This window comes from Terrapene carolina, unplaced genomic scaffold (assembly GCF_002925995.2).
Source record: "Terrapene carolina triunguis isolate 2854851 unplaced genomic scaffold, T_m_triunguis-2.0 Scaffold211, whole genome shotgun sequence".
NCBI classification, from domain to species: Eukaryota; Metazoa; Chordata; order Testudines; family Emydidae; genus Terrapene; species Terrapene triunguis.
In genome coordinates, this window is record NW_020664562.1 from 39,621,330 (window position 1) to 39,636,081 (window position 14,752).

At 40.0% G+C, this 14,752-nt stretch overlaps 1 protein-coding gene across 2 annotated transcripts in view; it reads left to right on the plus strand.

The window, feature by feature from the left end:
• The window catches only part of LOC113407385 (KN motif and ankyrin repeat domain-containing protein 4-like), a 52,996-nt gene extending 39,959 nt beyond the window's left edge, over positions 1-13,037 (plus strand). For both annotated transcript variants that reach the window (XM_026655821.1, XM_026655820.1), the window contains exons 9-10: positions 6,070-6,270; positions 11,741-13,037. In XM_026655821.1, coding sequence (XP_026511606.1) covers positions 6,070-6,270; positions 11,741-11,842 — 303 coding nt within the window. In that variant the 3' untranslated portion in view covers positions 11,843-13,037. The remainder of the gene's footprint in view (positions 1-6,069; positions 6,271-11,740) is intronic.
• The last annotated feature ends 1,715 nt before the right edge of the window (positions 13,038-14,752 follow it).

A 14,752-nucleotide genomic window follows, 5' to 3' on the forward strand; every position in this document is an offset into this window, starting at 1 on the left:
ATAGAGTGGGGTCCCGCAGGGATCAGTTCTAGGTCCAGTTCTGTTCAATGTCTTCATCAATGATTTAGATAATGGCATAGAATGCACTTATAAAGTTTGCGGATGGTACCAAGCTGGGAGGGGTTGCAAGTGCTTTGGAGGATAGGATTAACATTCAAAATGATCTGGACAAACAGGAGAAATGGTCTGAAGTAAATAGGATAAAATTCAATAAGGACAAATGCAAAATACTCCACTTAAGAAGGAACAATCAGCTGCACACTTACAAAATGGGAAATGACTGCCTAGGAAGGAGTACTGCGGAAAGGGATCTAGGGGTCATAGTGGATCACAATCTAAATATGAGTGAACAGTGTAACACCATTGCAAAAAAAGCAAACATCATTCTGGGAGGAGTATTAGCAATAGTGTTGTAAGCAAGCCACAAGACATAATTCTTTCGCTCTACTCTGCGCTGATCAGGCCTCAACTGGAGTATTGTGTCCAGTTCTGAGTGCCACATTTCAGGAAGGATGTGGACAAATTGGAGAGAGTCCAGAGAAGAGCAACAAAAATGATTAAAGGTCTAGAAAACATGACCTATGAGGGAAGATTGAAAAAATTGTTTGTTTAATCTGGAGACGAGATGACAGAAAGGAGACATGATAACAGTTTTCAAGTACATAAAAGGTTGTTACAAGGAGGCAGGAGAAAAATTGTTCTCCTGAACCTCTGAGGATAGGACAAGAAGCAATGGGATTAAGTTGCAGCAAGGGTTGGTTTAGGTTGGACACTAGGAAAAGCTTCCTGTCAGGGTGGTTAAGCACCGGAATAAATTGCCTAGGGAGGTTGTGGAATCTCCATCATCGGTTATTTTTAAGAGCAGGTTAGACAAACACCTGTCAGGGATGGTCTAGATAGTACTTAGTCCTACCATGAGTGCAGGGGACTGGACTAGATGATCTCTCGAGGTCCCTTCTTGTCCTACAATTCTATGATTCTAAGTTTTTATACAGAATATATCTGTGAACTGGATGATGCATGGAAACCATAGGGATAGGTTCCCTTCCAACCACAAACTACAGGATTCACTTGGCAAACCCATTCACAAGCCAAACCCTGCAGGGTTCATACCACCCTAATTATAATCAGACCTGTCCGATTCCTATTACTTACTCCCAGTGTGAGTTCAGATTGAATAAAGGAGTGAAAGATCTGGCTAAACAAGATGACTTTGAAATGTATTTATTGTGTAATTAATTAAGTCTCAGCGCATATGGGAGCTAGCCTTATAAAGATGCTGCATTGTAGAACCTTCTAGATGCTAATTCAGCCAGAGTAACTAAACATGTTTAATAATCCTCAGATAGAATTTATTTCCTTCATAATTATGTCCCCTTAAAGAGCCTTATAGGGAGAATAAATCAAGCATTACAACATGCTTACACCATCAACCCTTAATCAGGGGGCGGGGCTACTCAGGAAGACCAGGGCTTTAAAAAGCCCACACCTAAGCAACCAGAGGAGCTAGTGAACAGGGGAGTTTTGCGAGGGAGTTTACAGGGGGAGTGTGTGTGGGGGGGGCTACATACACTTAACATTCCTTAAACTTCTTTAAACTTAAAGCCCAAAACACCCCCTGATAAAAACAAAACAACAACAAAGGAACAAGCTTCAGGAATAAAAAGAGAATGCAGGCAGGAGAGGAGAGGAAGGAAGATGATGAAGGAGGAGAGGAAGGAAGATGATAAATACATGTAAGATCTGATGAGAAACAGTCAAAAGAAAAAAAGGCCCATTCAATTACCTCATGTAATGGCATAAAAAGCTAAAAAGTGACAAGTTTTTAAAGTGCTTATATACCAATGCTAGAAGTCTAAATAATAAGATGGGCGAACTAGAGTGCCTCGTATTAAATGAGGATATTGATATAATAGACATCACAGAAACTTGGTGGAATGGAGGATTATCCATGGAACACAGTAATACAAGGGTACAAAATATATTGGAAGGACAGAACAAGTCGTGCTGCTGGGGGAATGGCACTATATGTGAAAGAAATGAAGTAAAAATCTTAAATGAACCAAACTGTACCATAGAATCTCTATGGATAGTAATTCTATGCTTGAATAATAAGAATACAGTAGTAGGGATATATTACAGACCACCTGACCAGGATGGTGATAGTGACTGTGAAATACTCAGGGTGATTAGAGAGGCTATTAAAATAAAAAACTCAATAATAATAATGCGGGATTTCAGCTATCCCCATACTGACTGGGTACATATCACCTCAGGAAGGGATGCAGAGATAAAGTTTCTTGACACCTTAAATGACTGCTTCTTGGAGCAGCTAGTTCTGTAACCCACAAGAGGAGAGGCAATTCTTGATTTAGTCCTAAGTGGAGCACAGGATCAGATCCAAGAGGTGAATATAGCTGGAGCGCTTGGTAATAGTGACCATAATATTAAATTTAACATCCCCGTGGCGGGGAAAACACCACAGCGGCCCAACACTGTAGCATTTAATTTCTGAAAGGGGAACTACACAAAAACAAGGAGGTTAGTTAAACAGAAATTAAAAGGTACAGCACCAAAAGTAAAATCCTTGCAAACTGCATGGAAACTTTTTAAAGACACCATAATAGAGGCTCAACTTAAAAGTATACCCCAAATTAAAAAACATAGTAAGAGAACCAAAAAAGTGCCATCATGGCTAAACAACAATTTAAAAGAAGCAGTGAGAGGCAAAAAGGCATCCTTTAAAAAGTGGAAGTTAAATCCTAATGAGGAAAATAGAAAGGAGCATAAACTCCGGCAAATGAAGTGTAAAAATATCATTAGGAAGGCCAAAAAAGAATTTGAAGAACAGCTAGCCAAAGATTAAAAAAGTAATAGCAAAAAAATGTTTAAGTACATCAGAAGCAGGAAGCCTGCTAAACAATCAGTCGGGCCACTGATGATTGAGATGCTCAAGGAGCACTCAAAGAAGATAAGGCTATTGCGGAGAAACTAAATGAATTCTTTGCATCGGTCTTCACGGTTGAGGATGTGAGGGAGATTCCCAAACCCGAGCCATTCTTTTTAGGTGACAAATCTGAGGAACTGTCCCAAATTGAGGTGTCATTAGAGGAGGTTTTGGAACAAACTGATAAACTAAACAGTAATAAGTCACCAGGACCATATGGTATTCACCCAAGAGTTCTGAAGGAACTCAAATGTGAAATTGCAGGACTACTAACTGTCGTCTGTAACCTATCATTTAAATCAGCTTCTGTACCAAATGACCAGAGGATAGCTAATGTGACGCCAATTTTTAAAAAGGGCTCCAGAGGTGACCCTAGCGATTACAGGCCAGTAAGCCTGACTTCAGTACTGGGAAAACTGTTTGAAACTATAGTAAAGAACAAAATTCTCAGACACATAGATGAACATAATTTGTTGGGGAATAGTCAACATAGTTTTTGTAAAGGGAAATCATGCCTCACCAATCTACTAGAATTCTTTGAGGAGGTCAACAAGCATGTGGACAAGGGGGATCTGGTGGATATAGTGTATTTAGATTTTCAGAAAGCCTTTGACAAGGTCCCTCACCAAAGGCTCTTAAGCAAAGTAAGCAGTCATGGGATAAGAGGGAAAGTTCTCTCATGGATTGGTAACTGGTTAAAATATAGGAGACAAAGGGTAGAAATAAATGGTCAGTTTTCAGAATGGAGAGAGGTAAATAGTGGTTTCCCCCCAGGGGTCTGTTCTGGGCCCAGTCCTATTCAACATATTCATAAATGATCTGGAAAAAGGGGTAAACAGTGAGGTGGCAAAATTTGCAGATGATACAAAACTACTCAAGATAGTTAAGACTGCGAAGAGCTACAAAAGGATCTCTCAAAACTGGGTGACTGGGCAACAAAATGGCAAATGAAATTAAATGTTGAAAAATGTAAATTAATGCACATTGGAAAACATAATCCCAACTATACATCTAAAATGATGGGATCTAAATTAGCTGTTACCACTCAAGAAAGATATCTTGGAGTCATTGTGGATAGTTCTCTGAAAACATCCACTCGGTGTGCAGCGGCAGTTAAAAAAGCGAACAGAATGTAGGGAATCATTAAGAAAGGGATGGATAATAAGACAGAAAATATCATATTGCCTCTATATAAATCCATGGTACACCCACATCTTGAATACTGTGTGCAGATGTAGTCACCCCATCTCAAAAAAGATACATTTGACTTGGAAAAGGTTCAGAAAAGGGCAACAAAAATTATTAGGGGTATGGAACGGCTGCGGTCTGAGGAGAGTTTAATAAGACTGGGACTTTTCAGCTTGGAAAAGAGACAACTAAGGGGAGATATGATAGAGGTCTATAAAATCATGACTGGGGTGGAGAAAGTAAATAAGGAAGTATTATTCACTCCTTCTCATAACAGAAGAACTAGGGGCCACTAAATGAAATTAATAGGCAGCACGTTTAAAACAAACAAAAGGAAGTATTTTTTCACACAACGCATAGTCAACTTGTGGAATTCCTTGCCAGAGGATGTTGTGAAGGCCAAGACTATAACAGGGTTCAAAAAAGAACTGGATAAATTCATGGAGGATAGGTCAATCAATGGCTATTAGCCAGGATGGGCAGGGATGATATCCCTAGCCTTTGTTTGCCAGAAGCTGGGAACTAGCGACACGGGATGGATCACTTGATGATTACCTGTTCTGTTCATTCCCTCTAGAGCACCTGGCATTGGCCACTGTTGGAAGACAGGATACTGGGCTAGACGGACCTTTGGTCTGACCCAGTATGGCTGTTCTTATGTTCATGAAATTGAGAAGCAAGATTATGTGTGTTAGTGTCCGTATTGTATTGAAGTTGCCAGTTTAGAAAGTTAAAGCAGCATATTCAGCCAAACTGTGCAGTCCACTGTGACGAATTAAACCTTCTGGACTTTGCCTGTTCCAATGCTGCTTCTCAATCCATGCTTTTATGTACAAGTATCAATCAATTAATCAGTTGCTAATTAAAGTACTTGAAGGAAAACTCAGAAGGCTTGATCCTTCACTATACTGAGCATCCGCCACATGCAGCTAAGTGCCCTCAGCTGCCATTGGGTGGGAGTTGGGATGCAGAACTTTGCAGATGCAAACATTCACTTTTTCTGACTCCCAACTGCTTGCTAAACAATGGTTAAAATCTGAAATAAGAGTCTCAGAAATGAAGGTGAATTAAATTAACCTAAAAAAACCCAGAATGTGAACCACTATGGGGAGGCGCAATTGTTCAGGGGTGAACTATCAGGACACCACAGAATAATTATTTTTGAAACAATATCACTACACATGATTATTTAGTCATGGTTGTGTAAACTTTTCTGGGCCTGATTCTGGTTTACACGAAGGTTCCTTGACACAACTCTGGCATTTGTGTTCTTTTTGCTCTGGCAGTGTAAAGGCAGTGTTCGTGTGGTTATAAGTGTAATTCTAAGGACCTTCATGTAAAGGGCAACCAGGCCCTTCTCACTTTAGGTTTCACTAGTTTACTTTGCTGTTACAAACAGCGATAGCTTTATATTTACACTGACAATAAAAACAAAAGAAATGGCCAGTTTGGCCAGGGCCAGATTTCAAGGGGCTTTTGACACACTACAGCGCTCAAGTCATGGTGAGAGCTCCCATTGTAATTTGCTTCCAAATTTCATACCTCAGACAAAATGATACCGAGCTGGCTAGTGTAAACGTGTATCGCCTCTGACTACAGGACAGAACTGGACCTGCATATCATAAGCCCTATGCAGCTACTAGCTAATGGATAATCTCCTATAGCTCCAATGAGAGGGCCTTTGCTTTTGGAGCACGCAGATCAGATGTGAGTTTTAGCCTTACTGTCGCAGTGAAGTTCTGAGGAGCCATGACATGTAGAACAGTCAACCCTGAAGTTATAAATGGCCACAGATTTGTTACAGCATCTGCTGTAGGGCTACCTGTGTTCCAAGCAAGACTGCTATGCTATTTGAATGCTTAGATTGTGTAAATAAAGTTACATTTCTTTGATGGGTATGTCATTGTGTTTGGTCTGTCTTGCAATATTCCTAGGGAGGCCAGACTGCCTTAATATTAGGTGTCAGCCATGACAGGGGAGATATGGTGAAAGCCTTGTTGTCTTGCAAGGCTGACATAAACCAGCAGGATGATAATGGAACATCAGCACTGATGGTTGCCTGTCAGCATGGCAATGCTGAGATTGCGAAGCTTCTTCTGGCTCACCCTGGTTGTAACACTACATTAACGGACAAGGTAAGGGAAACAGGTGGTTGTAAAAAAAATAGACATATTCAGACAGTCACTGCCAGGAGCCAATTAGTGAATATTTAAAGAAACCATATGGCTTTCTTGCCTTAGAACTGGAGCAGACACTAGACACCTCCTGGAAACCAAAGTATCTCCCTTATCAAACATGTTAGTGAGTGGGCTTTGGCTCTGTGCCTTGCCTGTCTCACAAATAAAGGGGACTGGATCAGTTTAAGCATTTGGAGGATGAGTAACCCGCGTTTTAACTCAATTTTCAATTCCAAGCCAAGCTGCACAATTGCATACTTAGAAGTGCAATGAAACCTGTCCTACCAGACAAGCTACTGCCTTCATAGACTACCTCCGAAGTATCCCCAAATGTACTAACTACAGTTGTACTCCAGCATCTGTAGGAGGTCATTTCCATTAAGCAAAAAAACCTTTTTTCACTTTGTTGAGCATTCGCTTAAGACAGGGGTCACTGTACAATACAGTGAACATGTACATTCAACACTACTGAACTACAGCAGCATCCTGTGCTGTAGTTTTGGTAGATGAAAGAGCGTGAGAGAGAGAGAGAATGATTCCAGCATAGGCCTTTATCTCTTTAAAATACCATAATAAGTAACACCTGGGTTGCGCGCATGCAACATGGAGCTCAAGATGTTTCCTATTTTGTACATGTTCAGTACGCCTGGATACAGCCCTTTGCATTCGTCACTGTGGGTTACAGACAACAAGCGGGTTACAAATGATAATACATGCCCCATTGGCATATACCAGATAATTAGAAGTGTAAAAACATCTTGAAAATAATGAGGAAGATTCACTCTGGCTTAGAGCTTTATTCCAGCATTATGATGCACTGCTCAAACCACAGAAAAATATTATGTTAATAGACCACAGCTTCATTATAACCATATAGTTTTATGTAAAAACTTGGCACATAATCAAATGTTGTCCAATTCTCCACTTGACAGGGCCATTGAAAGAACTGCACCTATCAGAATCAACTAACTGAGTGTACCCACCATTTAACTACCGGGGGTCACAACTGAAAAATTCATTTCCTTCCTCAGAATGCTGACGTGCCATTTGTAACAGCCAATGAGGGAGCTTTCCTTTTATAAGGTTCCAGTCCCCGCACACCCCCAGTCTCCTCAGTGACTTCAAATCCCTCATCAGGTGATCCATTGCTTGGTTACAAACTCACCTAGCTGAACTGGTTCCTCAGGCAGCAGCTAGGTCATTGTCTTGGGGTGCATGTATTTGAATGGGAGACCATCTAAGTAAATGACCCTGGATTGTTAACCTTCTGCTAGCTGCAAGAATTTCTCATGACACCTCCCTGGAAGTCTTAGCAGAAGATGGAGGGTAAAAGGCAAAAGTGTAGCCAATCAAAATGGCACTCACAAAACAAAATGAAGTTTGTAATCTGATATAGGAACATACAGTTGGGTGACCAGATAACAAGTGTGAAAAATTGGGACAGGGGTGGGGGGTAATAGGTGCCTATATAAGAAAAAGCTCCAAAAATCGGGACATCTGGTCACCCTAACATACAGACATACACTAGTCCCTCACAATCTTCCATGACGTACCACAGCCAGGGAGTCCCATGTTGCACCACTTCTCTCCACGCAGGTAGACTGTTATTTATCATGGGAGGTGTAGTCCATCCAAGGAGCCCAGCCAACAGAGAAGAATTGGAGCTTGAATCACCTGAACTACAACTCCCATAAGGCATGAGAGCAGTATTTTCAAATAAAAATATTTCAGTTCTCAGCCAGAATATTTTGGTGTTCAAATTTCTGCCCAAAATGAACACTTCCCATTAAAAACTCTCTACTTTTTTTTGATCAGCTCTAATATTTAGGCATTGTGGCCTGATTCTTTGTGGCCCCGAGTACTCTCAATTCCTATTGATGTCAATGGGTGGGTGTTGAGTACCTCTGAATGATCTTCTCAGCTCCAGCGGAAAGAACCACTGCATTATGAACATGTCAAAAAATCACAATGGGGAAATATTTATGCACAGCACACCTACAGACACTAAGGGGTACATTTTTAATAGAGAATAGGTCACACCTTGCTTTTTTAGAGGTGAAATATTCAGCTGAGATTTTGAACCAACACAATGCATTGCTGCTGCAGAGTGGCTGCAGTTCTAACTACCTGATGTGCACCTGCAGCCAAGTTAGAGGTACAAATACACAGATTACTCTTATGGGTGCAAAAATATGGGTACAAATTTTGTAGGTGCAAGTTGCACCCATAAACAGGAAGCCAACCTTGTTGAAATTTTTGCCAAGATGTATTTAAACCTGTTAATAATATATAGGGTGAAACCCTGGCTCAACTGAAGTCAATGGGAGTTTTTCCATTAATCCCTTAAATAGGCTAGCACGTAGCATGCCATTTAGTACGAATGTCCAGACAGCAGTCACCAAGACAGGAAGTGATTTGAAAAATACATCAGGGCCCAGTTCTGCCCTTTGGATACACTGATTTAAATGACTGAGAGTTGCACCAATGCATCTGAAAGGCAGAAGTGAGCTCTTAGGATCTTGACAAGAGAGAGCCTTGCAACGAAAGCCCTATCAGCAATATATATCAAATTGTCCAAGTCCTCCCTTTTCACCCTTCATAAATTGGATAGTTCATCTGGCTGGAAAGGAAACTACTGCCTTGGCAAAGATCACATTAGCACATTTAAAAATCTCATTTCAGCCTTGGGAGTATAGTCTTCAGTAGCAGCACAATATGTGAATCACTATCTTATTTAGTTAAGGAAGATTTGAAAACCCCATTGAGTGAATAACTGGCAGTTAATTCCTGGGCAGAAATTGTTATTTACAGCTTGTGTACATCATAATCTCACCTGGACATCTGGCAATGTGAAAACCACTGAAACAACAGTAGAGGAAATTTTCGTAGAAAAAAGAAGACCATTTGAGGCAATAACTTAGCTTCCTCCATGCCTGTGGAATCGAGAAGATTACAGATTTGTATCTGCTTCTTTCCCTCTGTTTAACGCAATTAATTAGAAAGCAGATTGTGCTGGTGAGGGATAAAGATGTGCTGCACTATAATGTTACTTGAAGGTTTTAATCTGAAAGGTGACTGTTGATGCGAAACTAGTCACCTGCTGAAGACCCCAAATCAATCCAAATCCATCACAAAGCTGCTTTTTTGTACCAGGTGCCTTGCTATCATATTTCTCATGTGAAACACCAAAGAAGCATTGCTTATACATTTACAGCTTTCGGTACTGTGACAAGGACTGAACAATGTTATTTACATAAAGACAATTAAATGTTTAATAGCCAGACCAGTTGCAAGCTGGCAGCACACCACGCTGCCAACTAACTGATGAAGTTTCTGAGGAATTATATACAGTGGCTGTAAGTGTGGAATTTCTCAGTAGTTGTATGCATTGGTTTTGTTCGTGTGTAAGGAGGTGGATCATGCACTGTCTCTTCAACAACCACTGTTGATTATCCAGGATGAATTTCACAGCCTTCAGAGAGAGAGAGCAGCATTGTTTCAAGATGATGCCAGAGGAGGATGAAAGAGCAGACAAGAACGTACGGGCAGGGCTAGCTATCGGAGATTAGTACAGTAGACTGTATTCAATCTGTGTCTGCACAGTCAGTGGCAATAGGTAGTTTACACATATACACTCAAATGGAGACAAATACAAGCACACTCTAAATAAACAGCAATTTTTTTTATTTTGGACATTATTTAATGGGAAATAGTCATTGCTGACAGCACCCAAAACTGAGCAAGATACTACCATGATGAATTAATTAGAAACAGACTAACTAGACCTAGCAAGATGGCAAAAATTGTCTTATGCTGATAAATCAAGTTGACCAACTTCAGGACGGAGAGCTCAGTGTCATGACTATAAGCTGAACACCAAATATAATGTCTTTTGTTTAATATAAACATACACAAGTGGAGATTGTTATAATCTCTCTCCACAACTCATCTTAATTTTGGGTAGTCAGCTACTGAGATAAAGCAGGTTTCAGAGTGGTAGCCATCTTAGTCTGTATCAGCAAAAACAAAAACAATGAGGAGTACTAGTGGCACCTTAGAGACTAAAAAATTTATTTAGGCATAAGCTTTCATGGGCTAAAACCCACTTCATCAGATGCATGGAGTGTAGGAAGATATATATAACAGTACATGAGAAGATGAGAGTTGCCTTACCAAGTGGGGGGATGTCGAGACAATTCAATTAAAGTGGGCTATTATCAACAGAACGAAAAATCACTTTTGTAGTGGTAATCAGGGTGGCTCATTTCAAACAGTTGACAAGATGGTGTAAGTAACAGTAGGCAGAAAATTTTTAGTTCTTATAGTGACTCATCCACTTCCAGTCTTTATTCAGGCCTAATTTGACGATGTCCAGTTTGCAAATTAATTCCAGTTCTGCAGTTTCTCGGAGTCTGTTTTTGAATGTTTGTTGTTGAAGAATTGCCACTTTTAAGTCTGTTATTGAGTGTCCAGGGAGGTTGAAGTGTTCTCCGACTGGTTTTTGAACGTTATAATTCTTGACATCCGATTTGTGTCTATTTATTCTTTTGCGGAGAGACTGTCTGGTTTGGCCAATGTACATAGCAGCTGCTCTGGTAACTAAGATTGGCAGCCTGCTAAATACTGTGATCAGAGACTATGTTCAGATTCACATACATCTCCTTACAGTCGATGCTTTTCTCAGGAAAACAGACAAAAGGGGGAAACATCTGGCATTTGAATACTATTTTCTCCTTCCTCGGAAGCATCAGGAATGACCACGTCTGGAGATGGGACATTGGGCAGGGAGGGCCAGGGCTCTGAGGTGGCTCCGAGCATTCTCTCTCTCTCAGGTGGTTGGCTGGCTGGTTCTTGCTCACATGCTCAGGGCCTAACTGTTCGCCATAAATGGGGTCAGGAAGGAATTTTCCCCAGGTCAGATTGGCAGTCACCATGGTTTTATTTTTTGCCTTCTTTTGCTACATGTGGGTGTGGGTCGCTTGCCAGGATTATTTGAGTATATCTCATTGAATCATTTCTCTGTCATTGCTGGGGCCTTGAGCACTTGTCCTCTTCAGTCCCTCCTACTCTCTGCCTGTGGCACATAATAGGCTGGTATCCTGTGGGCTGTAATGCTTTGGTCTCATTTTAGTTGTTGGGTTTAGTGTGTGGGTCCTGGGTGGTGTTGGTGGCCTGTGATATATAGGAGGCCAAACTAGATGATTTAGTGATCCTTCTGGCCTTGGACTATATGACTCTATGAAGGATTAGGCCATTTTGACGTTATGGGCAATTTTGTCACTGTAATGCATGCAACCCCTTTTCCCATTAGTAGAACTGGCACATGCAATTCTCCACATTCAACACTGACATTAACCCTTAGCTGTCCAGTAAGATTTTTATTTGAAAGATTTGCATAGTAAATTCATTTTCTTTTTTTCCCATGTAGAGTGGTAATTCTGCTCTGTCTGTCGCTCTGAAATCTGCCCACATGGAAATTGCAGAGCTCCTCCAAGCCCACATAGAGCAGAGCCGGTCTTTGGCTAAATAAAGGAAATGGAAAATAGCATTTGTCGGAATGGGCAATGGATAACAAAAGGTTCATTCTTTTAACAACTCTGCTTCCAATTTAGATGGAAATGATTGTAGCTGATACTGCTGATTTCTATACTTATTGAGGGAGTGAACTATGTCAACTATTTGCATACATTCCTAATATATAATTCCCCTCATTAAGCCTGCTTTTATAGTTCTAACCCATGCATAGTGCCATAAATGACTCAAATACTGTTTCAGAGAGTTAGATTATTGTATTGCCTTTTATTAACACACTTGATCTTGATCTTAAAACTGAATTCCACTATCTACCCCTCACAGTATAATTTTGTCACGTTGGTGAACAAAAAACAAATGCACATTAGAAAAGCAATACTTACTTTTTTTGTAATTTTAGATAATGGTGTTCTTTTTAATCAACTATTTAAAATGTGTCTCATTTAACTTGCAAGTTTACATCTTACTGTTTATTATTACACCTTCTGTATGTACTAGCAGGCAATGCTTACTCAATATATATAGCAGTAAATACAAGTCAGGTGGATTATATAAAAATATCAAATCCTATTTATGTGTGGTTATGTGCTCAGAAGCAAGAATTAAAATTAATTCTCTAGGAAAATATTTGAGTGTGCCAGATCCAAACACACAGACATTGTTTTTCTTGTATTCAGAATTACCATATGGCTCTCATTTTTTCTAATTAAATTTGACTTAAGCAGGAACCGTGGCCCACTGGCATATACAATATATCATTTATAGGATGCTGAGGTACAATTGTGAAGTATCAGGTTATCCAAACACAGTACAGGAGACAAATTACTTGATCATTGCATAAACCTTCTCTGCAAGGATGGGTTAATACTGTCTGAAAGGTTGCATATTTAAATTCATAGAACCACTTCCGATGATAATAGGTTCCACCCAGAAAGTGCCCTTTGGCCAAACATCTGTTCTTCAGTTTCCAGCATGCTAAACTTTTGGAACCCCCCAAACTGGGCAGATTTAAATCTGTGTAGTAATTTAGCTGCCAGATTTTTCCTGTGTAGTCTGAGTGACCTGCTCAAGGAGAGCTAGGGCTTCTCCTTGAAGTATACAGCCCTTTGGGCCCTGGTGGGAATCCAGCACTGTCTGCAGTGCATATATAAGGCAGATCTTTCCTACATTCCAGTGGTCCAAGCACAGCAATTACAGATCATCTGCCTTCCTCTTTCAAAGCAGGTACGGTATGTCTCAGAGGTCCTTCCTCTGTGAAAGTCACAGCCAAAGGGTGCCATCCTGCAGGGTACCGAGAACATCCTGTGAGATACTGAGCATTTTCAACTCCCACTGAATTCAGCATCTCGCAAGAATTACTCAGCACCTAGCAGAATGGGGTCATAAATCCCTATCCCTGCAAACATCTTTCCATTCTCATTAAGACAAAAAATTAACAAGCCTTGTTGTTACATTTCTTCCATTGGAAGAGTCTTTCCATTGACTTCAATGGGCCTGGAATCCGACCCTGATTGTACACAGCCATTCAAATTGTGTGCAGCATGAAGTCAGTGAGACTGGATCCAGTAGCACTTACTACAAATAAAATGTATTGTTTTTCTAACGTCCTCGTTTTTATTTCTAAACAAAACCTAATCCTGGTTTATCTTTTTTGGTTTATGTGTAAGTCACATTATAGCATATTATTAAATCTCATTTGAGTCACCCCATCCCCTTCCCTTGCATTTGCAATGCATATCAAAATCATTTCCAAGACTGATAGCGTGATCCCATTGTCCTCATTCGAACAAAACTCTCAATGGCTTAGGTGGGAGTTTTGTTGAAGTAAGGAAAAGAGGATCCTGTCCTTTGTTCTTTGTCATTATTCAGATGTTTTCACATTGAAATCTACTGTATAATTCTTGTTATTTCTTTCATGGTTCTTAATCAAAAGCAATCTGTATGGTCATCATCCCATACATTTGTCTCTCATTTTACTGTATCCCAAAATGAATTTATCTCCTCTATGTGTGAATAAAAGTCAGATTTTAATTTACCTGCATTTGTTCTTATACCTATTTTCCTTCTCCATTTCTGGGACAGAAAATTAGATCACACATTTTACTAGTGAACTAGTTCTCTTGATAGTAAATGGGGGTGCAGTTATGGTGAAATCACCCATTGCCTCACCACACATTGCAGTCAATGGAAAAATTCTTCTTGACTCCAGTGGGAGTTGAATCAGACCCATGTTTACTAAAGTACAAGGGGGCCTTTTGTGAACCCTTTGTATTTACGTGAGTTTTAGTCTTAATTAGATAGGGAAACTGAATGATATAGGTTACAGAATACAAGGAAAAACCTCTAAGTCTATTATCTCCCACACATTTTAATGGAATGACAGAGTCCCTTTTTAGAGGCAAGTAGGTCTCCAGTGGATATATGATGAGAAACTTATAAAATGATTAAACAATGCCAGGATTACTAACACAAATCCTGGAATTTGAGAGGTAATCAATACACTACACCAACTCTTCAAGTTTTAAACAAACACAAAATCAATTTAAAAAATAAGCTGAGTTGTCCAAATACCACTAGCAGTTATGCTCCATGAGGCAGACCCATAGAAGCCAAAGCAAAATGAAAGGAGGTTTTCAGAAGCGAAGGTTACAGGAGTATCCTTGACTTGCAATAGGAACTCACCAAAGACTGAGAAGAGTAATGAGAAAGGAACACAAAGGGCCACCAAACACAAACAAATAGGTAGCGGTATATTGTTCATTTATACAGCACTGTATGAAGTATACGAGTGCCTGGCAAGTTTATCTATCTGCCACAGTCAGGCTTTAGAAAGAAAGAGCAGATAGATAAAGAAGAAAAAGCTACTGCATATGTAAGTAGATTCAAACCCAAAGTTATAAATGAACAA